This window comes from Phytophthora sojae (genome assembly GCF_000149755.1).
Source record: "Phytophthora sojae unplaced genomic scaffold PHYSOscaffold_5, whole genome shotgun sequence".
Lineage (NCBI taxonomy): Eukaryota > Oomycota > Peronosporomycetes > Peronosporales > Peronosporaceae > Phytophthora > Phytophthora sojae.
Genome location: NW_009258119.1, coordinates 1,878,943 through 1,900,925, shown reverse-complemented (window position 1 = coordinate 1,900,925; position 21,983 = coordinate 1,878,943). Strand labels below are relative to the sequence as shown.

Genomic DNA, 21,983 nt, shown 5'->3' with positions numbered 1-21,983 from the left:
TTGCGTGTGCTGGTCGAGGCTACCTTCAACGTGCGAGGAATGCTGTTGTCAGGACCCATCGCGTGAAGTACGCGATGACACGTACCAACATACTACTGTAAGTACTTGCAGCGCGAGCGATTCCTTCGCTGTATACTTGACACGTTGTGTACGTTATTGTATAAAAGAACTCATTTGATCGACGTCCCATTCACTGGTTGGGCTTGACCGATCATTGCGGCGGTCGCTATAACGGCACATAGTGATACCATGAGAATCAGCGCTACGCTGCAGTTCATTAAACCTATGTGGTTGGCCGAGGTAATTGCAAAGGTGAGTGTGCATGGATACGAGGTAGTTACCAACAGTAGTTTGGTTTATTCGCGCCGCGAGAGGTAGCATGGGCTGAGAGCTCCAGCCACCGGCACTGACCCCTCGTACTCACACAATGTGTCTGAGTCCAAAGTAATTCGACAACATGGACCGCATTGTCCCTCCAGTGACCCAAGGTGTTCGAGTCGCATGTAAAAACACACCGCAAGCACGAGCTACTAGTATTTGGAACTCCCGGGGGGAGTGGCAGCGTCCTGGTCGAATTTGGAGTAGGTGCACCAAAGATTATCTGGATATGCAGTACATCACTCGCAGGGACCAGATGCACCAACAACGTTGCGGAGTTCCGGGGACTTTACAGTCTTCTGCTCTTTGTAGCCAAACGGAAGCTACCCACAGTTCATATTGTTGGCGACAGCCAGCTGATCCTGCGGATGATGAAAGAACGACGAAGGCCAAAGTCTCACAAGCTCCAAGGCTGGTATGACCGCGCTCGACCGCTGGCGGACATGGCCAGGATAGTATCGTGGACCCACCACTTGAGGCGACATAATAAGATGGCAGACTGTATAGCGAACCTGGCAATGGACTCAAGACGCAGCCAGGAAGATGAACCGACAACAGATGAGATGATAGATTGGCGCTACCTAGGAGTACTGAGCCACCTTAGCGGGGACTTTACTCACTGGCGGTCAGCAAGAGAGGGCGAACCACGGTGACAGTCCTCCCTCTGGATATATACCTTTTGCATTTAAGTAGCGTTTCCCAGCCCTCTTCAATTCGAGGCGGAAGGGGTATTAGACGTTCAGCGTGAGCCAGTATCTCAATACACCTCAACATTATTATTATTACTAGTATTTGGAACCCTCAGATGCGCATCAGTTGTGGCACGGTAGGGACAATAGTCCATGTTGTAGGATTACTTTGGACTCAGTCACATTGTGTGCGTACGAGGGGTTGGCGCTGGTAGCTGCCCGTGCTACTAGGTAGTACTCTCGCGGCGCGAATAACTCAAACTACTGTACGTAGCTACTTTGTACGCATGCATATTTGCCTTTGCAATTGCCTCGCCCACACACAGGTCCAATGTAGTGCAGCGCTGCGCTGATACTCATGGTATCAAAATATGCCGTTATAGCGATCGCTACAGTGGCCGGTCAAGCCCAACTAGCAAATGGGATGTTTCCGCACACCTTGGTAGTGGAGCCCGCGATATAGTAGAGGGGGGGGGGGTAGCGTTGCGCAGCACCTTCAGGGTTGTTCGTTGAGATTGCTCCGACAATGACGAACGCGACAATGTTGACCTGGCGTTTGCTGCCGCTCTAAGTAGCTACGATATCTCCGAGGCAAGTGTCGATAACGGGCATTCCAACCTTGGAGCATCGGCGATCTTGCGCGAGAGGCGCACTGGATTGGGTCCACCAGAATACCTTACGTTCCTGATGTTAAATGACATACAGACATACACGCTGCCGATACTATAGCTTCCTCCCGGTATCATACAATGTACTATATTCACGACTGCGGAAGATCAGTGTATGCAGTTCCTGGTACGTTTCATTGCAGTGGCTTGCCGTTGTCGGTAATGACCACGACCATCTTCAGCATCCACGGAGACCGCAGCAGCATGTTACCATTGCCCATGGCATGCCGTAGCGCACTGAACAAAAACGTTTGGCAGGGCAGGACAGTTTGACGAGCCTTTTAAGCGTTCAGTATCAGTGCTACAGATCGCTGTGAGTTTACACTGTGGTCAATTACGGATGCACTAAAACGACGATGCGGTAAGCCTGAGCGAGATAACATTTCTAGCCTTGAGCCTATACATATGCCCAAACAAGGCGGCTGCGCTTGTTGAGCCGTACGTGTCAGACTCGCAGGAATGATATTGCTGGCATGAAGCTTGGACGAAAGCACAAAGCCGTTAAACGTACAACCCAGACTTGTTGTGAGATCATACCAGGCCAGTTGAAGTACGCTTCAACCTGAAGAGGAACTGCTTCAAAAGCTGATGGTATGGCATTAGAGGTTGGTGGTCTGATCAAAGGTATAGTACACGTTTGGCCATGAAAGAACTCGCCTCGCCAAAGAGCTCGAAAGCTCCCGCTGGATTCCGCCAAAATCGGCCCCGACCGTATCCAGCAATTATTAATTCGGTGGTCGAAAGATTGCGTCTGTGGATCACCGACTCGCCGAGTTTTACCGCAGTTTGCTGCTTCGACTTCACTCCAAGTTGGATCGATCGCGGCGTCGACCAGCCAGGCCGATGCGCCATGCGGGAAGAGCTGCATGTCGCCGAGGACAATTAGTCGACCCGAGGCTGTCTGAGTCGACGGCGGCAAAAGACAGGCAAAGTCTCTGCCAAGCGCGACAAGCTGCCGAGCACACGTGCGACCAGGCAGACTGCAACAGCGCGACACCGTGGGCTCGCCATCGCCTCTGCAGTGGAGCTTGTCGAGCCCCGGGCTGCAGCCTGCAGCGCGACAAGCATAGAGCCACTGGCCCTTCCTCGCTGCGCGCGTCCAATGCCATAGCGAGTCCAACGAGTCTCCGCACGGACAGACAACGCACTTCAACCTGGACGCAGCTCGCCTCGATGGGGCTGCTGCTGGCCCCGCATTGCCGCCTGAATCAGGCCTCGGCGGCCTCAGGACGCGGCATCTGCGTCTAGCTCGGCTGAGCTTGCCCAGCTGGGGGCAACGATCCCTACAGCCTGTAGGCTACAGACACCACCAGAGGCAGCGAGCACGCCGACTCGCGTCCGTCCGAAAGGATACGGACCGGCGTGTCGTCGATGCGGGCTCATCTCCGGCATGACAGGCGAAAGCGAATCAGGAACCCATGGCCCCCACGCACCGATAATGCAGCGACGCCCTACGCAGGGGACAAACACACTCGCTCCGCTGGCAAGCTAGCAAGGGCAGCGAGAGAAAGAGGCAAGGAGGCCAAGGCAACAAGTCTGCTTCAGCTTCCTGGAGCGCGCTGCAAATCGCGCGCGGCGAGCGAGAGAGCGATCTACGATTGAGCGCAGGCCTCGCTGACGTACGCGCGGGCGTGTCTCAGCCGCGCGGCGGGTTCGGAAAAGTCGAGTCGCCATACAAAAACGCCGTGCAAAAGCTTAGGCGGGTTCGGAAAATCGGAAAACGCATCCCTAAACTCAGGCTGCAGTGAAAATTGTCCGCACAATCAGACGGGGTCCAGCCTCATTTTACAGAATTCTGCCCGAATAAGGAACGGATGTACAACTAATAGCCTCACATATTTAATATTATTTTCCAGTCGATGTGGCGATAGGGGGATGTGCAAGGTACTGCAAGGAAACTGAGGTACTAAGGTGAAAAATCTAGTGCCAATCATCAGCTCTCCACCCTCGTTTGAAAAATGGCGCGCATTTAGCGATCTTACTAGACTTCAAACCACATGTACCGTAGTGGTAGACTCGCACTTTTGCTTTTGCACCTCGCCCCACAAGCCCACCTCCTCCCCCACTCCACCCATGAAGTCCACACCGTCCAAGCGTCTCCGCCTCACTTAAAATGATGCGACCGGCTTGGTGAAGGGCTAGATAATCCCTACGAGGTCGACCAGTTGACAGCGCTGTTGTGGTGCGAGGATGTCTGGTCAAAGGTTAGTGCTTCGACCATACGCCACTGTTGGAATCATTCCGGACTCGTAGGTAAAGCTGCTCTTCAGTTCATTTTGAAATAACTAAATCAGTATATTGGAAAAGTATACTCAACTTAACATCAATTTATATATTCTGCGTCTTTATATATATCAGGCGTTCCTTACTCGGGCAGATTACTGTAACTGTTTGAGGCGCGGATTTGAGTACACTCCTGGCTCCATGTAATGATAAGAATCGGGGATATTATACAAAAGGCGGTTGATATATATAGACGAAAGGATAGGATACCATACTTTGTAAAAGAATAGACGTGCTTTTCATGATTAGAGAGAGATCCTCGCACTCGATGATGATTGCGGCCTGCGCCGTGAACATGGACTTCGACGTCTACAAAGGACTCTACACCAGCAGCGAGAGCGAGAGCTGCGTGCAGTGCTGCAAGGGCAGGAACCGCTTGAATGTGTCGCCGGCTTGCCCCTTTCCTTCGACAGAAAACCGTAAAAGAGGTGAGTGGAGATGAAAAGCTAGATAGGTACCTTTCAAATCGAAGACCTCCGGCGCATGCTCCCTACTGCGATGCAGAGCAACAAAGCTAACCGCACAAGTACTGCTCGCTCGGAGCAGTGCGTCAATACATGCATGCGCGGCGCCGGCGCTGCGCTGTGGTGGCGCTAGCAACGTCAAACGGTTTCCGTCGATGCCGTCCGTCTATTTGAGGCACGGTCCTCACCCAAATCGCCAGCGTCGGGTTGAAAAACCGCCGATGGTACGGCGTTTCACTTGGTTTCACTATACCGATCCCTCGCAGGACGGCTGACGTGCACCATTACACTCCCGCTCTCTATCTCGCGGGAGGGAAGACCCGCCTGTCGTCGCTTCACCTCAGAGCCAACTCCAACTCCCCCTCTTCGAAGTGGATCCACGTGGCCTGGGAGGCTCATTCCCCATTTCCCCCAGTTGGCGGCAGATCTCCAAGACTCCCAAGTCCACTCCCCCCCTGCATCAAGATGGCTGACGAAGACGTCCAAGCTCTGGTCGTGGACAACGGCTCCGGCATGTGCAAGGCCGGTTTCGCCGGCGACGACGCCCCGCGCGCCGTGTTCCCGTCGATCGTGGGCCGCCCCAAGCACCTGGGCATCATGGTCGGCATGGACCAGAAGGACGCGTACGTCGGTGACGAGGCCCAGTCCAAGCGTGGTGTGCTGACCCTGAAGTACCCCATCGAGCACGGCATCGTGACCAACTGGGACGACATGGAGAAGATCTGGCACCACACGTTCTACAACGAGCTGCGTGTCGCCCCCGAGGAGCACCCCGTGCTGCTGACGGAGGCCCCGCTCAACCCCAAGGCCAACCGCGAGCGCATGACGCAGATCATGTTCGAGACGTTCAACGTGCCCGCCATGTACGTGAACATCCAGGCAGTGCTGTCCCTGTACGCCTCGGGCCGTACCACGGGCTGCGTGCTCGACTCGGGTGACGGTGTCTCGCACACGGTGCCCATCTACGAGGGTTACGCCCTGCCGCACGCCATCGTGCGTCTGGACCTGGCCGGCCGCGACCTGACGGACTACATGATGAAGATCCTGACGGAGCGTGGTTACTCGTTCACGACCACGGCCGAGCGCGAAATTGTGCGCGACATCAAGGAGAAGCTGACGTACATCGCCCTGGACTTCGACCAGGAGATGAAGACGGCCGCCGAGTCCTCGGGCCTTGAGAAGTCTTACGAGCTGCCCGATGGCAACGTCATCGTCATCGGCAACGAGCGCTTCCGTACCCCCGAGGTGCTGTTCCAGCCCTCGCTCATCGGTAAGGAAGCTTCGGGCATCCACGACTGCACCTTCCAGACCATCATGAAGTGTGACGTCGACATCCGTAAGGACCTGTACTGCAACATCGTGCTGTCGGGCGGTACCACCATGTACCCGGGCATCGGCGAGCGTATGACCAAGGAGCTGACGGCTCTGGCCCCGTCCACCATGAAGATCAAGGTGGTGGCCCCGCCCGAGCGCAAGTACTCGGTCTGGATCGGTGGTTCCATCCTGTCGTCGCTGTCGACGTTCCAGCAGATGTGGATCTCGAAGGCCGAGTACGACGAGTCGGGACCCTCGATCGTGCACCGCAAGTGCTTCTAAGCGACCTGCAGAGGAGTCAACTCGTCTTAGAATCTGGGGCAGACACGCCGCCGCCGGCGCGTAGCATCTTGAGGCTTAAGTGCTTCGGTGCGCGCTCGGGAGGGGGCGCCTGCCGCCCATTTACTTTCAAGCCTTTCTTTGCTTTAATTTCTAAAATACTAGGATTGATGTTGTGATCTATCCCACCCGCGTTTATTGTGCCGTGCTGCCTTCCGCTGCTAGGAAGCAATCGGCCTCGTGTCATTAACATCAGTCTTATCATGCGTTTGGCCTTCTCGAGCATGCCGAAGCGTTCGTGGCAATCTTTACTGTAACGTTACCCTTGAAGCCAGCTGTGCTGAGAACTTGAAGCAATCTAACGTCCTGGTGCGTTGCCGAGGTACTTGGCCAAGCAAGTGCATCCACTTGCACTCGCATACGCCACTCGAGGCCAGTCGCTGATGTGCGCCACACCGTCGGAACTACAAGTTGAGTGTATTTGCACTTTGGCTGCGTCAGTCTCAGGCGATCAGTAGAAGGGAAAAAATGGCGGACTCGACGGAGCAGACGTCGCTGCTCGTGAACGAGTGCGACGTGGACGTGGAGGACTTCGCGCCGGCCATCATCTCGCGCGGTACGAGCTTCCCGGCCGCCAGCCCCACGTACGCGGCGTCGCTGGATGTGGTCAAGATCCGCGACTACGAGACGGAGAGCGACGCCGCGTCCTTGGTGCAGGAGCTGACCCACGAGCAGGAGGAGGAGCCCGAGCCCGTGGCCGTCGACGAGTTCTGGAAGACCATGGCGCTCGCCTACCCCATCGTCGTCACCTACACGCTCGAGTATCTCCCTGGCCTCGTGTGCATTGTACTGGTGGGGCACATCGAGTCCCCGGATACCAAGCGCTACGTGGCGGCCGCGACGCTCTCCACCATGTTCACCAACGTCACAGCGCTGTCCATCGGCTTCGGCCTCACGTCGGGGCTTGATACGCTGTGCTCGCAGGCCTACGGAGCTGGGAAGCTGGAGAAATTGGGGATCTACCTGCAGTCGGCGATGATTGTGGTGGGCTCGTGTCTGATTCCGGTGTTTCTGATGAACTGGCACGCCGAGTACTTCTTGCTGCTGGCTGGACAGGACCCGGAGGTGGCCAGGCTGGCTGGAGAGTTCTCGAGGGTGACCGTGTTCGGTGCACCCTTCCTGTTCATCTACGAGATGCTGCGCAAGGTGCTGCAGGCGCAGAATGTGGTGCGACCCATGGTGCTGTTCGCGCTGGTGGGAACGTTTGTCAATGTGCTTGGAGGATACGTGCTCACGTACTGGACGTCGTTGGGATTCCACGGTGCAGCGCTATCCAGGACGTTGGGATACATAGTTCTGCCGCTGTGTTTGGTGCCGTACTTTGCTTTCAGTGGAAACCACAGGCGATGGTGGACTGGCTGGCAGATGAAGGAGGCGTGGGCGCTCGTCCCGCTGTTCACGCGCTTGAGTGTGCCGAGTTTGCTTATGATGGCGATGGAATGGTGGGCGTACGAGCTGCTTGCGGTGATGGCAGGGAACCTTCCTGACGGTGTCGTGGCCGTGAGTGCTCACGCGGTGCTCATGCAAGTGGCATCTTCGATTTATACGGTGTTTATGGGCGTCTCGGTCTCAAGTAACATCCGTGTGGGGAATTGTCTGGGTGCGAACCACCCGAAGAAGGCGAGGATTATCAGTCGCACGACGCAGGCCACAGTGTTCGTTCTATCGGGATTCTTCGCTGCGCTCGTGTATCTGCTTCGCCACCAGATTCCACTGCTCGTGATCAACGATCCTGTGGCGATTCAGCGCGCCTCAGACGCGCTGTTGGTGATGGTGCCCTACGAGATCATCGACTCGTTGAACTGCGTCATTCAGGGCATCTACAAGGGCGCAGGATGGCAGGACATGGCTGCAAAAACCAATGTGCTGGCGTTTTACGTTATCGGTATCCCATTGGGAGCCTTGTTGTCGTTCCACTTTGGATTCGGGATTGAAGGGCTCTGGATCGGCTTCGGCTCGGGCATCGCTACGGCGTTTACGGTCTGCAGCATCAACCTTTACTACTCGAGCTGGGAGCAGATGGCTCTTGAGGCGCGTGCAAGACTCGCTCACTGAGGTAAAATTTATGCATTCTTCATGCTACATTCTTCTTGTTTGCGGGGTGCACCAACAAGAGAGTCTTTAGGGGGAAACTACAGTACTAAGCAAATGAAATCTTTGCGGGCGTACGAGAGCTCTTTTTTCTTCGAAGTACAAATACGCGTACAATAGGGGGGGCTGTGTCGACACTCCGCTCACCATTTCCTCTAATTGCTGAAAGTGTTGTAACAAAGTTCGACGGTGTAGAATGAAGTCGTGAAATAATCTTTCTTATGTACTCTGGCCATGCGTCTCAACTACACTGCTGTTACCCTTCTTACCCCTGCCAGTGCGGCATCTGAGACCGCGGCCTCCCTGACAGCGGTCCGTTCGCCTACTGATGGAATAGTTACCGAGATTTCTGCGAGTTGACGAGGCAGCGGCCGTAGACGAAGAAGAGAGGGGAGTTGCGATCGCTGGTCTCGAAAACTTGATTAAAACGGGCGCCAAGAAGACTCAAGTGCAGTGGTGGCTGACCCGGAAGAAGTCCGCGGAGGCCGCGTTCAAGCTCTTCAATCTCGAAGGCAAGAATGGACTGTTCGGCAGCTTGGAGTTCCTCGCTTGGGCCAAGTACGTGACCAAACTCGATAAGAAGAACGCGGGCGCGACAATGCTTGAGGCTCTGTTGAAGCGCTACGACGAGGCCACGTTGGCAAGAATGATCATTTCGGCGCAGGGCTCGTCCAAGCCGGGGCTGGAAAAAAATTGCGACGGAGCTGCAATCGGTGCAATTTACAAAATGCATGAAGGCAGGAGTGCGCTCGGATACCATCAAATCGAAACTGGGAGAACTACCGAATCAGAAGCTGTGGGCCGCGAAAGACAAAGAGCTTGTGCACGCGTACAGATACTTCATCGGTGCGATTTAATACGTACCTCACAAGATCATGCGACCACCTCTCTCGTCTTGAAAGTATTTATTCCAAATTACAGAAGATTTTCTCTCTCTCTTTGTTTTCACATTTGTGATAGACAAAGTAGCCCTGTTTAAGGACTGATATCAGCAGGTAAATCTACGAGCATATTTTCTCTCTACTCTAGGTATCGGAGTCGTTGCTGCTACAGAAACGCAAAAATAAAATCTAAGAAAAAAATCTGAAGAAGGAGGCGATTGAATTAAGTATCTGGCGATCGCATTGTACCCGGTGCAGAATCCGCGAGGTGCACGACCCCGCCCTCCTCTCGCCTAAAACGACGTGAATCATTTTGCAATCGAGTTCTCCAAAATGCTTGTACCGCCAACGTTGCTAGAGCGCTGTCCGAATCAATTCATTCCTCCTACACGGCGCAGAATTGCGCATTCTGCAACGCCGTGGCATTTGCATTCAGAAGTGGGTATTGGCTTGCAGTCTCCAAAGCCGTCGCCAAATTCGTCCTCACCGCCAAAGCCTATCACCAGGGTCTTGATCAAGAATTCGTCTGCCGATTTTTCGCGGTTGGACCGCTTGATGTAGTCGTTCAGCGCCTCCAACTTCGGGCTGGCAATGCCTGCGAAGCCATCTTTCGATAGTTTCAGCAATGTGAAGACACTGTCGACGGATTTTCGGAAGCTGATAATGCATCCCAAATATGTGCCCAAATCGCCCCAAATGTCCCAAATGATGAATTGTCTCTGTAACATTTAGGTACATATTTGGGGCCAAGTATACGACTGCTTTCTCGTAAAACTATCCCAAATATGTACCAAAACGGAGTTGACTGATTATGGTCAAAAGGCTATGGGCGAGGGCGAGCGGACGCGAGCGCGAGCCTCACTCGATGCATTCACTAATCGCCAACACCCGCCGATTAGGCGGGGGCGTGTCTGTGCGAGCGAGCGAACGCGAGCGCTGCAACCCGATATTTTTTTTCTAGACACCGCGCCTGGCCGAGACGAGGAACTTAGCGTAAGGGACAAGGGGGTGGGGCAGGCCGCGCAGCGGCGCCCCCCGAGCGAAGCGAGAGAGGGGCGGGCCCCCCGCAGACCCGTCGCTAAGTCCGCAGACGAGAGCCAACGCGCGAGTGTCCGCCCTGTGCGGCTCTTTCATACTGAAGGTTATTCTGTCCTAAATATGTACCAAAACGTTCCCATGGTCTTAAATCATTTGGGAAAAACTTTGGGATTTGGGGCGTTTTCGGGGTGCATTATCCAATACCGGATTTTCCATTGTTCAGCAACCCCTCCAGCTGCTAGGTCTGCAGTGCCGTCGCGATATTTTTTCGTACTATCGCGATTCTTCGCGGATACTGACCCCTTCGCGGCAATATCTTCGCCGTAGTACGCTGTGAGCGTTTCCAAGCTGTGAGACTTCGCCGGTCATATTTTTTCGTTGAAGATGGAAAATAGGTGTTGGACGACGGCATATCCTTGCGAGAACTTTGGGTGGGGAACGTTAACGGCCGGTTCTGTGAAGATAGGGAGTTGGCGGAATTGCTGGAAGCCGCAAAGGCGGATCTAACCACGAGAGAGAAAAGCCTTAGAGTTGCAATCGAAACTGTAGAACAAGTGGCTGGCAACCTTGATGAGTCTAATTATTGACGAAAACAGGCGAAGGCTCTGAGCAATCTCAGCATGCAGACCCAAGTTAGTGCTGATAAGCGCAAAAGTACCCGTCGTCGCCGAGATTCAAGCGCTAGAAGACATCGACGACGGATTTGTCCTAGTTCAGTCAAACAAATACAGTAGCTGATCCGTGCGCAGTTGCTCCATATTTGCGTGGTTCTGGGCAGACACGAGTGCATTTGTAAGTCGATGGTCAGGTCGGCGTGTCCTAAGCAGAGACTTGCCGCTTGGAAACCTCAATATCGACCCTGGATATCACACAAAGTAAAGGGACATTCATGAAATTCCGCTGAAACGAAAAAGATGCCTGCCGTGGACCACTAACACTTTCTTGTAAACAATCCGCCGAGATTACAACGAGCTCTTCAATCTCGAAGGAAAACTGCAATTCAGAACTCCTAGCTTTGGTCCAAGTACCTGATCAAGCTCGACAAGAGAGACAATGGATAAGGTTTTGTTGAAATGCTTTGGCAGCACTAATTTGGCAAGAATGGTCCTATGGGCAAGAGCTAAAAAAACACACGACGGACTTGGTTTACAAGCCGGGTGAAAGCTGGAGAGCGTTCGGATACTGTCGAGATCTGGCCTCGTGGCTGAAAAAGGAGATACTTCACTATTGAGACATGCTTAATGCAGGTTTTGCCCAACTTGCGAGAATAGATCAAAGTAGTCCAGCTCACTTTACGAATCCGTATCCACGTTGCTCAGCCATTTGTTGCCGTTGTGAAACATGATATTCCTCGTCGATCCCATTTCTTCTCGCATAGTTATTAGAAAGCTCCGTATTCGCTACTGTTATGTCGATAGCTCACCGCGATAGAAAATCTAATCGAAAAAAAGTGTTGATTCAATTATTCGGTGGTCCAACTAACTCCTTCACACCATATTTTTTTCTACGAGCGCCTTGACTTCGCAACGGTGAACACGTTGATCAAATTCGTCTACTAGAACATCGTGTACCGTTTTACAATGGATTCCTCCACACCGGTTCCAGCTTCCGTCTCGCCAATTTTGAACACCTTGGCAAGAATGCCTTCCGATTTCAGGCCTTCCTTCTCCCACTGGGCAAATTGCGCATTCTGCAACTCTGTGGCTTTCGCGTTGAGAGCCGGATAACGCCTTGCAGTCTCCAAAGCCTTCGCCACTTCGTCCTCCCCGCCAAAGGCCGCTGCCATAGCCTTAATAACAGATTCATCCGCAGATTTCTCCCGGTTGAACAGCTTGACGTAGTCGTCCAGCGCCTCCAACTTTCGGCTTGCAATGACTTCGTACAAATCGTCTGGGAACGTCAACGGACTTGCCACTCTTGAACCAGCGCCCGAGTTGCTGAATCTGCAGCACCGTCGCCATATCCTTCGTACCCGCAACCTTCTTCACCGATAGTAGCGCCGTCGCGACAACATCGTCGCCGTAGTGGGCGATGAGTGTCCCAATCAGAGTCGCCTCGCTGGTCGGGTTGTTCTTGTTGAAGACGGAGATGTAGTTGATCAGCGTCTGCAGATTCCGGTTGGTCAGAGCGTTCTCCACGTTATCGTCCAGCTTTAGGCCTCTCAGGATGGTTTCCGGTCGCAATTTCCTCGCCAACCACTTGTCAAACAGCGCCGACTGCAACTCCAAGGCCTTCTCCCTCGTGGTCGGGTTTGCTTTGGCGACTACCAGCAGCTCCGCTAGTCTTCTTTCGCTACCGATGCCCGTGGTTAACGTCGCGAGCAGCGTTTCGTGAGCGGATTTCTCGCGATTGAACAGCTTGATGTAGTCGTCCAATATCTCCAGGTTGGTAAGCGTGAAGTATCCATCGTCGCCGGAGCTCAACAGCTTGAAAATATCGACGCCGGTCCTGTCCTTCCGCATCCAAATAGCCATTTGATTCTTGCGTAATTGAGTTGCGAGAGCCTCCGTGTTCGGTTGTTTCTGAGCGACTGCGAGCGCCTTTGCCACGACGTCGTCTCCGTAGTGCGCCGTGAGCGTCTCGATCAAAGAAGTCGGGGTGTTCGTGTGCTTGTTGTTGTACATGGCGATGTACTTGCGCAACGTTTTCAGCTTGGAGCTCGTCAGCGCAGCCGCGATGTCGTCACCGAGCTGCAACTTCGCCAAAACTTGGACCCCATTCACGTTGTGGAACAGCCACGTATCCAGCACGGTGGTGCCCGTGACCTTCGACGCGCCCGCCTTGGCCAGGCCCGTAAGTGTATCAAAGCCGACCCTCTCTTCACTGTCCTCTGAACTCCTTAGCAACCTTTTGGTGGGAATGGCGTCTTGGCTATCGTGGATTGTGACTGGGAAGTCGACAGCCACCGATTTGGCGGAGGCGCCATCGGCACACACCAGGAGAGCAGCCGCTGCTAGCAGTACGATCGATTCGGGACGCATAGTTTAGTATGTAGGACTTGGAGGCGGCAAAAACTGAAGTGACTTGGTCGTGAGAGGACGTACCTTCGGAATGCAGAGGGAGCACCGCTTACGAACAGTGCATGCAAGTCGCTGTTGGTGGTACTGTACGTGCTTTCAATCGCGCCGTCTGCTAAATGGAGGAGGTTGTAAGGATTGCACATGGAGGCAAACCCCGTATGTACAGTGCCAAACCCAATCGTGTCGGCACAGGCGCATCCCAACTAGAAATGCCATGGTACCTTTCAGTAGTCATGATAACACTTTTATTCCTAAGTGAAGGCATCCCTGCCACAGTGAAGGGCCTATTTCGTTCTGTTGTCTTTGGGAATAGAAGTGGGAGCTCGACTTCATATTTCAATGCTCCACCAACTAAATATAGAGAATATCGCCTGTGATGGAGATGCTCGTGATTTACGGAAACCTAAGCCCCTTCCAATTTGAATTTCCCTTTTAGCAAGCTTTTGGAAAATGTTTGTTAGAGTATAGTGAATCTGGTCAACCTGGCTGAGAGGTTAGACTGCTTTGAGCTATTCATCATCGGCTGCCGAAAACTGACAGATACGAAATCTCATTCTCTCCTAAGTACCAATAATGATATCCTTGTACCAGATTAAGTAGCTAGGCTATCCAGAGGTTCCATTCCACATATCTTGGTATACTTATTAATATTTATTTTCAAGTATTCAGATAGCTTTAATTAAAATCAAAGCTATCTGAATACCTTTACAAATAAACTAAAAACTCGAGTCCGAACGTTTGATGAAAGGGTGGTCATGTCGTCGTCGTCACCTTCCTTTCTAGCCTATAGGTAGGCATCCCCGACGTCCCGAGGTCAGCAGTTTTGCCTCGCACGGTATCCGGATAGTTGCTTGGGATTTGACGCTGTATGAATTTTCCTTATAAACCTTTACAGGAGGGATGTAATAATATAAGGTTTTGTATTGGGAATTTTGTTGCCTTGGCAGAAACGACACATTAGTGCGACCTCCTCCCTATGAAGTGCAAAAACGTGTATTAGTGGTTCTCACGGTTGGTAGATTTGCAGGTTGCAGGTAAATCTAACCAATCAGCGTAAACCTGCAGGTGTGTTCAGCAAGTGCATTGCAGGTTAGCCAGCATACTTTGTGACTCGCTGCAGGTTTGACTGCACGTTTGCAAAACCCTATTGGCTGATGAAACCTGCGGACCTTCCAACCGTGAGAACCACTATTACAGGCAACAGGGTATCCCCTTAGTAGTCATTTCAGTTCATATTTTTAGGTGGAGGTATTGCTTTTTAGTGTGCCATAAATAACTCCCAATAATGTAATGTACCAAATTGTGAGCACAAAGGAAAACTTACCAAAGCTGTTTTGTTTTCGAATGGAGGATCATTGTTGCTACGTAGCTAACAGCTAACGACATCCAATTAGACGCCAGGTAGAAACAAATGGCTTTCCATCACTTGTGGACCATCAACCGACTTCTCTCAACTTTCCAAACGCTGATCTTCCCCCGCCCGGCAATGAAAAGTGGCACAGCAAGTACTCAAGTAACGTTGGTACTTAACCAGAAGAAATTATCGAGTATTTAGTAAAAGGGGAACGTTTGCACACTCCCTTCCACTCACAGAACGTCTCGTACTCTCTCGCGATCGAACATTCCAAACCCGGAGCACCCGCCGGATTCATTTCGTTAATCTTGAAACCCTTGGTAAGAAATAACGGTTACCCCTTACTTACTGTTTAAGCATCGTTATCTGCAGCTTCGACACCTTTGCGCTCATAAAGGGGTACCGCTTCGCAGCCGCTAGCGTAGCCGCCAATTGGTCCTTGCCACCGAAGGCTGTAGCCAAAACCCCGATCAAGGATTCGTGGGCAGATTTCTTGCTGTTAAACAGCTTGATGTATTCATCTAGCGTATCCAGCTTCCGGCTGACAAAGGCGGCAAGTCCATCCTGCTTGATCTTCAGCAAAGCGTCCACATCGTCCACGGACTTCCCACTCGCAGCCACCCCTCTAGTTGCTGAGTCTGCAGCTGCGTCGCAATGGAGATTTTCCAAGGACGCCGAAGGCGAAGGGGGAAACTCATTTTCCCGCTGATTGGAGGTCATCCCAGAACGTGAAGATCAACTTCGACAACGGGATCAGACGTCGTCCTCGCCGAGCGGCTACATTTATGTTTGTATATTTAGGTACCTTGGTTTCTTACCCAACACACGGGGCTGTAGTATGCAGTTCCCGGGCGGGTAAGTTTTCCCAACGCTAGGCAGGATAGTGGGGACAGCCATTCCGAGGTCACTTGCTCTTCGGCGGCACAACGATCAAGTTCAGCGGACCGCTTGGCAATCCTCCACCGCGACCACGCTCGCAACCCGCCACACCACTCCCAGGGCTGGCCTCTACGCTTGAACTCTCGGGCCGACGCTACGACTAGCTTACGCCCCTCGACCTGACTCTACGAGTCCTCGGCTAAACATTGTGAATGGACTGTTCTCTTTGACCCCATGACCGGAATGATGAAGGAAATTCTCTCCGTGACCACATACTTCTTCGCAGACACCAGCCCCTTCGCGACAATATCTTCGCCATAGTGCGCTGTGAACGTCCCCAGCAGAGACGCCTCGTTGACCGGGTATTTCTTGTTGAAGACAGAAATGTAGTTGGCCAGGGTCTGCAGGTTCAAGTCGCTCAGAGCGCCCTTCACGTTGTTATCGAGCTTCAAGTTCTTCAAGATGGTTTCCGGTTTCTGACCAAGCCCCAGCCACTTGTTGAATAGCGCAGACTCGAATTCCTCGGCCTTCAGCTTCGTGAAGCCGTTCGCCTTCGCGACAGCAAGCAGCTCCGCCAATCTCCTTTCTCCGCTGAAACCCGCCGTTAACGTCGCGAGCAACGTTTTCTCAGCCGATTTCTCGCGGTTGAACAAGGCAATGTAGTCCTCCAACACCTCCAACTTCCGGCTCGTAAGCGCTAAGTACCCGTCGTCGCTGAGGTGCAAGAGCTTGAAAACACCGACAACGGATTGGCCGTCGTTCAGCCAAGCCGCCAGCTGATCATGTGGTGTAGTGGATGGAGATATTTTTGCGCGGATACCCAAGATCAACAAGATGGCCAAGATCGACAGTGTGGACTAAGATCGGCAAAGCGTGGCGACGCGTAGTCTGGCACGATAGTAACCAGCAAGAAGGTCAAGGGGGCAACATCAAGGTGAACAACATCTCTGGAGGTGCTTGAGAGCCGAACCCCGGCGTAATCGATCAAAGTCGACGATATCGATCTTGGCGGTGATGACGCGATCTTAGAGAAAGAGTGATGATCTCGACCCCATGGATTACGCGGACACCGGGCAGAGAGCCAGCGGCACCGCCAACGTTCAAGGGAGCTAGAGAGCACGCGCACAGACCGCACGAGCGCAGGAGTGCAGGAGAACGATAGGACAAGGGCTTAGGACAAGCTAACATTTTAAACAGAGTTGTTTTTATCTTCTACTGATCAAGTGGTCTTCGCCTTCGCACTACCGGGCACGGGATATACTTTGGCCCACCCGACGCTACGTAAGTCGACTTATACCCCAAGATCAAGGAACCTCGGATGCCAGGATAGCTTGGCCCAGCGTCCGTCAACCCTCATTTCGACCCACCGCTAGAGGAAGCGGCAAGCAAGGGAAGGTAAAGGAAGGTCACACATCAACCACAAGGCAACACCAGGCCAAGATCACACCTGGCCGGCGAGTGTCGATCTAGCCAACCCCAGATCGAAACCGCCACAAGTACTCCGGCGCAGCGTGAAGCATATCCTCATTGTTGCCACAAGTTCCCGCTGTCCGCCAGACAGTCCAAGACTCAACCCCAAGCGCGTCTTCTCGAGATCACCCGAAGAGCGATCCAGCCCACCGACGGGTACACAAGGTGAGGATCAGCAACTTCACGGAAGATCGGAGTACCCCCGCCGTTAGTCGGCAGTTCGGGCGCCGTGTGCAAGAGGCCCCCGCGATCTGCAAATTTTGCGGAGCCGCTTTGCCACAATCACTACGCAGTTGCGTTGCCAGATCCGCAGTCTTTCTATTCGCCTGCGCAGTCACAAGTGCCTTCGCCACAGCGTCGTCTCCGTAGTGCGCCGTGAGTGTCGCGATCAGAGAGATCTGTTTGTCTGGGTGTTTCTGGTTGAACATGGCGGTGTACTTGCTCATAGCATCCAGCTTCGAGCTCTTCAGAGCCGCGTAGATGTCGTCACCGAGCTGCAAAATTCTTTAAGACGTGGACCCCGTTTGCATTCTGATACAGTCACGTGTGCAACTTGGTGGTGTCGATAACCTTGGGCGCGCCCGCCTTGATCAGACCCGCGACCGCGTCAAGGACGCCCCTCTCGTCGTCGTCATTGTCCACTGCTTCGGAGGCCTTGAGCAACAGCGTGGTACTTCGATTATCGGCGAACGATTAGAGCATTACCGCGAGGTCAACAAACGTCAACTTGGTGGCTGTAGCTGCACTACATGCCAGGAGAGTTGCCGCAAGTAGGAGTGCAGTCGACTTGGGACACATAGACTTGCTGTTATGGGATGTGTGTGTGGGGAGGAGGCAGAGGGAGTTGGCAAATTACCAAGTGACTATGGCAAAGTTAACGATGCAAAACCGCTTACGAACAATAAAAACGCACACCGACGTTAGATTAATTGAGGGGGTTATGCAGACTGCAGGGTGGGGCATTGTCGGCATACATGTTTAGAACTGCGACGGAGTATTCAAACCGATCCTGTGATGCAGTGGAGAGCTCACGCATGCTCACCACCGTAATCGAGCGTCATTCATAATCACCAGCGGTATCGCCGAGATAAACACTTTCATTAAGGAGTTTTGGGGTCTAGGTACTACTGTTGAGCCTGCCTCGGTGACAGACTCTGGACTGAAGCCAGAAGTTATCTGCACTGACCACATTTGTACACGAGACAGGTAATATGACATAGCTTTGGTACAAGTCAACTTGATAGGTATGATGGTTGTAGTTACCAGAGCGAATGCTCATGGCCCTAGTGCCGTAAGTATCCTCTGCGCATAATCTGTGGCATCAACACCTCTGTTGCTAGGCTAAGGCGAGCACTGTTCGCTCGACCAACATGTATTCACTTTCCGAAACACCTCAAGCATCTCAAGTGCCTGTACCAAGAGCCCTTCCATGCCTTCATCTTCCAAGTGGTTATGAGCCCAAACATCGCCGGTCCCAACGACGTTCTTCGCGACGACAACTACTTATTGTGGGAATTCAACGCCAGAATGACCCTCGCGCGCAAGGACCTGCTCAACCACGTCGTGCTCAAGCTGGAAGAGGCCGCTCTGCAAGGAAGTGCGGAGTGGAAAGCCGCGGACCTCAAGGCTTTGGCAGTGCTGGTGAAATTGCTAGGCCCGACGAATCAGTCCATGGTACGGGAGGCTCTGTCGGCAATTCAAGCCTGGGAGACGCTGCGCGGGTTCTTCGTCAAACAGAATCTGCACAACCGTGTGCAGCTGCGCAAGCAGCTCCACGAGTTCGAGATGAGCACTAGGGTCGACCTTATGCAGCATCTGATGCAATTTGATGAGCTGTGTTTGCGTCTATCAGCGGTTGGTGACATCGTGGTCGAGGAAGAGCGCCTGGTCATCTTGCTCGGGAGCTTCCCGCAAGAATACGACGCTATGATCAAGATCATTGAAGCCCACGGGAACATGACGTTGCTCGAAGCGAAAGAGATGCTCCGGCGTGAGTATGAGACGATCCAGAAGCGCGAGAAACCAGAGAGCGCTTTCAATGTGCCGTCGGAGACGTGCATGCTCGTGGTGACCGCTCGGACGATCACCAAGGTCGTGGTGTCCGCACGGGACGGTCTGGTCGCCGTCAACGGTGGCGCGGTCGCCAGAATGGTCGTGGTGGCGCGCAATGGCGCGGTGGACGCGCCGGTAGTAACGCCTTCAACGGGAGGTGTTGTTTGTGTAAGGAGCACAGTGACCTCGAGCTGGTGAAGACGACGACCAGGGCGAATATACCTTCGCAGTGTCCATGGATGTAACCTTGTCGTGGATCCTCGATAGCGGTGCTAGCTCGCACATGACGAACGACCGTGAAGATTTCTGTGAGTTCTCGGAGCTAGCCGGGCCACTGGATGTCCGTGTGGCAAGTAGGCATCGCTTGGCAGCTCGCGGGGTGGGAACGGTGCGCGTATCGGCCGGGGACGGAGCCCCGGTGAAGACGACTAAGGTACTCTATGTCCCAAGCCTGGACAGGAAGCTGCTCTCAATTCCTGCACTAGCTGCCAAGGGCATGTCGGTTCTCTTCGATGGTGACGGATGTGCTATCCAGTACAAGGGCACGTTGGTGTCCCGTGTGCGCAAAACCGGCGCCATGTATGTCTGGGACGTTCAAGTACTCCAAAAAGCGCAGATGGACGAGATTGCGGCGTCGGCGGAAGCCAACGTTAGTCTCGCTGTACGGCACGCGCGTCTTGGGCATCTCTCGTTCCCCCGCATGCGCGCGGTGTCGCGGTTGGTCGATGATGTGCCCGACATGACGTCGGAGGAGGTTCTGGACGGGGCTTGCCAGGGCTGCGCTTGCGGCAAGATGGCTGCGGCCCTGTTCTCCCATCGCTCGAGTAGCCAAGTGAAGACGCATGCTTTGCTGGAGCTCGTACACAGTGATGTGATGGGTCCTATGACTCCAAAGTCAAAGGGCAGAGCTCGCTTTGTCGTCACGTTTATTGATGACTACTCCCGACACGTTGCGGTCTACATGATGAAAGCCAAGTCGGAGGTGCTGAAGTGCTTTGAAGACTTTCGTCAGCTCGCCGAGACACAGACGGGTGCAACCCTCAAGTGTCTGCACACCGACAATGGAGGAGAGTACGTGAGTAAGAGCTTTGAGAAGTTCTATACGCGACATGGCATCGTGCACCAAACAACCACGCCCTACACGCCCCAGCAGAATGGGCTCGCCGAACGAATGAACCGTACGATCGTCGAACGGGCCAGATCGATGCTCTAATATCAGCAACTCGACAAGTGCTGGTGGGCCGAAGCGGTGATGACGGCCGTTTACCTCACCAACCGTATCCCAAACACGGCACGTAACGACGTCACCCCGTTCGAAGTCATGTGGAAGAAGCCGCCCACATTGAACCATCTTCGCGTGTTTGGCTCCCGTGGATTCATGTTCGTGGATAAGACACTACGAACGGAGTGGCAGAGCAAGGCCCACCAGTGCATGCTGCTCGGCTACGCTGACAACTCGAAGGCCTACCGAGTATGGGACTTCGACGCCTCTCGTGTTGCTACAGCCCGTACCATCAGCCTGGATGAGCGCCCACCATCGACGGAACAGACGCTGGTTGTGCGAGATGACCCGCCGGTGGCCATTGGCTTGGATGATGACCTTGGTGCTAACGCCAATGTGCCAGGCCACTCGGCTCCTGACGGCTCTACCAATGATGGTGATGTCGACATGGATGTGGACACTGCAGCCCCGATGGCTAGCCTGCCATCGACTCCGATGGACATTGACGAAGGCGACGATATGTCGGGTGCGTTGGTGCCTGCTGCGACGCCGCTGACTACTCAAGGGAGTGTTCTCCAGCAGCAGCAACTCCAACACCAGGCTGCAGGACATGACTTGGTGCGCGCCCCTTCTCGTGCTATGGAAGCGTTTACCAGGGACGACGTGATGGTGCAAGGCCGCTCGGACGAAGGGGAGAGTCAACTGGTATTTCGCGGCTCGCTCCGACGTGCAGTTGTTGGTCGCGACATGGTGCCGCGATTTCTTCCGAGTGTGGAGATGCCGAACCGTCAACCACTGGCCTTACCACCATCTCACACCAATGAACCTGATGTACAACTTGCTGCTCCGTCCCAGGCCGATGGTGACAATGACCTCTCCAGTGACAGCTCCAGTGACGGTGAGCCGGATCCCAAACGCCCTCGGCTCGAAGATGATGAGGCGGCTTTAGCTGCAGCCGATGTCCCTCTTTCGTATCGAGAAGCGATGAAGTCGTCGGATGCCGCCATGTGGAAGGATGCAATCAGTGTGGAGCTGCGGTCTCACATCCGTAACCACACTTGGGATATTGTTCGCCACCCTCCTGGTATGAAGGTTATTGGCTCGAAGTGGGTGTTCGCTCTTAAGAGGAATGAGCGAGGCGAGATCGTGCGATTCAAGCCTCGGCTTGTCGCTTTGGGTTTCTTGCAGACGTTTGGAATTGACTATCATGAAACCTACTCCCCTGTTGCTGGTCTTCCTACTCTACGCGTCTTCTTTGCTGCCTGCAATCACCTGGGCTACTTCATCAAGCAGTTCGACGTCGAGACCGCCTTCCTGAACGGTGACCTGGACGAGGCTGTCTTCATGGCCATCCCCATGGGAGTGCGCGCGGAACGAGGAATGGTATGCAAGCTGCTCCGCAGTCTTTACGGACTGAAACAAGCAGCAGCGGTCTGGTTCAAGACCATTCGTTCTGTCTTCGTGGACATGGGCTTCTCCCAGTGCCGGAGTGATACGTGCCTGTTTGTGCGTGTTGGACCACATGGACCTATCTTCGTGGTTCTCTACGTCGACGACTTGTTGGTGGGCTCTGCAGTTGAAGAAGAAGCTGTCACCATTGAGCGGTGCCTGGATCAACTACAATCGTGTGCAACGGGAGCTACATCTGCGGCAGTCGCAGTTTATTGCCCGCATGGTGGATCGGTTTGGTCAAGCTGATGCGGTGCCAGTGCGCAACCCGAAAGTAGTCGGGCAAGATCTGCGTCCCATCGACAGAGCCCCGCAACTCGCTGTGAACATGCCGTATCGACAACTCATCGGCTCACTGCTCTACGTCGCCAATGGCTCGCGCCCGGACATAT

At 53.7% G+C, this 21,983-nt stretch overlaps 7 protein-coding genes across 7 annotated transcripts; 4 read left to right on the top strand and 3 right to left on the bottom strand.

Moving 5' to 3' along the window:
* Nucleotides 1-3,855: 3,855 nt before the first annotated feature.
* On the top strand, nucleotides 3,856-4,020 carry PHYSODRAFT_504795 (hypothetical protein; the record flags this gene model as incomplete). Its single annotated transcript, XM_009530462.1, has 1 exon — nucleotides 3,856-4,020. A coding segment is annotated over one exon (165 nt), but the record flags the coding sequence as incomplete, so codon positions are not given.
* Nucleotides 4,021-4,895: 875 nt separating this feature from the next.
* Nucleotides 4,896-6,262, top strand: PHYSODRAFT_354739 (hypothetical protein). The gene has a single exon (XM_009530461.1). It carries the CDS (start codon nucleotides 4,948-4,950, stop codon nucleotides 6,076-6,078), a length of 1,131 nt encoding a protein of 376 aa, XP_009528756.1. The 5' UTR covers nucleotides 4,896-4,947; the 3' UTR covers nucleotides 6,079-6,262.
* A 341-nt stretch (nucleotides 6,263-6,603) lies between these two features.
* PHYSODRAFT_561036 (hypothetical protein) lies at nucleotides 6,604-8,385 on the top strand (the record flags this gene model as incomplete). The annotated part of the gene is made up of 3 exons (XM_009530460.1): nucleotides 6,604-7,337; nucleotides 7,413-7,902; nucleotides 7,963-8,385. The coding sequence occupies 3 exons, from the start codon at nucleotides 6,604-6,606 to the stop codon at nucleotides 8,188-8,190; spliced, it is 1,452 nt and encodes a 483-aa protein (XP_009528755.1). The 3' UTR covers nucleotides 8,191-8,385.
* Nucleotides 8,386-8,460: 75 nt separating this feature from the next.
* PHYSODRAFT_333279 (hypothetical protein) lies at nucleotides 8,461-9,083 on the top strand (the record flags this gene model as incomplete). Its single annotated transcript, XM_009530459.1, has 3 exons — nucleotides 8,461-8,538; nucleotides 8,591-8,939; nucleotides 8,968-9,083. The coding sequence occupies 3 exons, from the start codon at nucleotides 8,461-8,463 to the stop codon at nucleotides 9,081-9,083; spliced, it is 543 nt and encodes a 180-aa protein (XP_009528754.1).
* A 2,864-nt stretch (nucleotides 9,084-11,947) lies between these two features.
* PHYSODRAFT_286232 (hypothetical protein) lies at nucleotides 11,948-13,126 on the bottom strand (the record flags this gene model as incomplete). The annotated part of the gene is made up of 1 exon (XM_009530458.1): nucleotides 11,948-13,126. The coding sequence occupies one exon, from the start codon at nucleotides 13,124-13,126 to the stop codon at nucleotides 11,948-11,950; it is 1,179 nt and encodes a 392-aa protein (XP_009528753.1).
* A 1,734-nt stretch (nucleotides 13,127-14,860) lies between these two features.
* On the bottom strand, nucleotides 14,861-16,586 carry PHYSODRAFT_250282 (hypothetical protein; the record flags this gene model as incomplete). The annotated part of the gene is made up of 4 exons (XM_009530457.1): nucleotides 14,861-14,867; nucleotides 14,923-15,144; nucleotides 15,675-16,174; nucleotides 16,461-16,586. 4 exons carry the CDS (start codon nucleotides 16,584-16,586, stop codon nucleotides 14,861-14,863), a joined length of 855 nt encoding a protein of 284 aa, XP_009528752.1.
* Nucleotides 16,587-17,408: 822 nt separating this feature from the next.
* Nucleotides 17,409-17,666, bottom strand: PHYSODRAFT_265377 (hypothetical protein; the record flags this gene model as incomplete). The annotated part of the gene is made up of 2 exons (XM_009530456.1): nucleotides 17,409-17,522; nucleotides 17,574-17,666. 2 exons carry the CDS (start codon nucleotides 17,664-17,666, stop codon nucleotides 17,409-17,411), a joined length of 207 nt encoding a protein of 68 aa, XP_009528751.1.
* Between the last annotated feature and the right edge of the window lie 4,317 nt (nucleotides 17,667-21,983).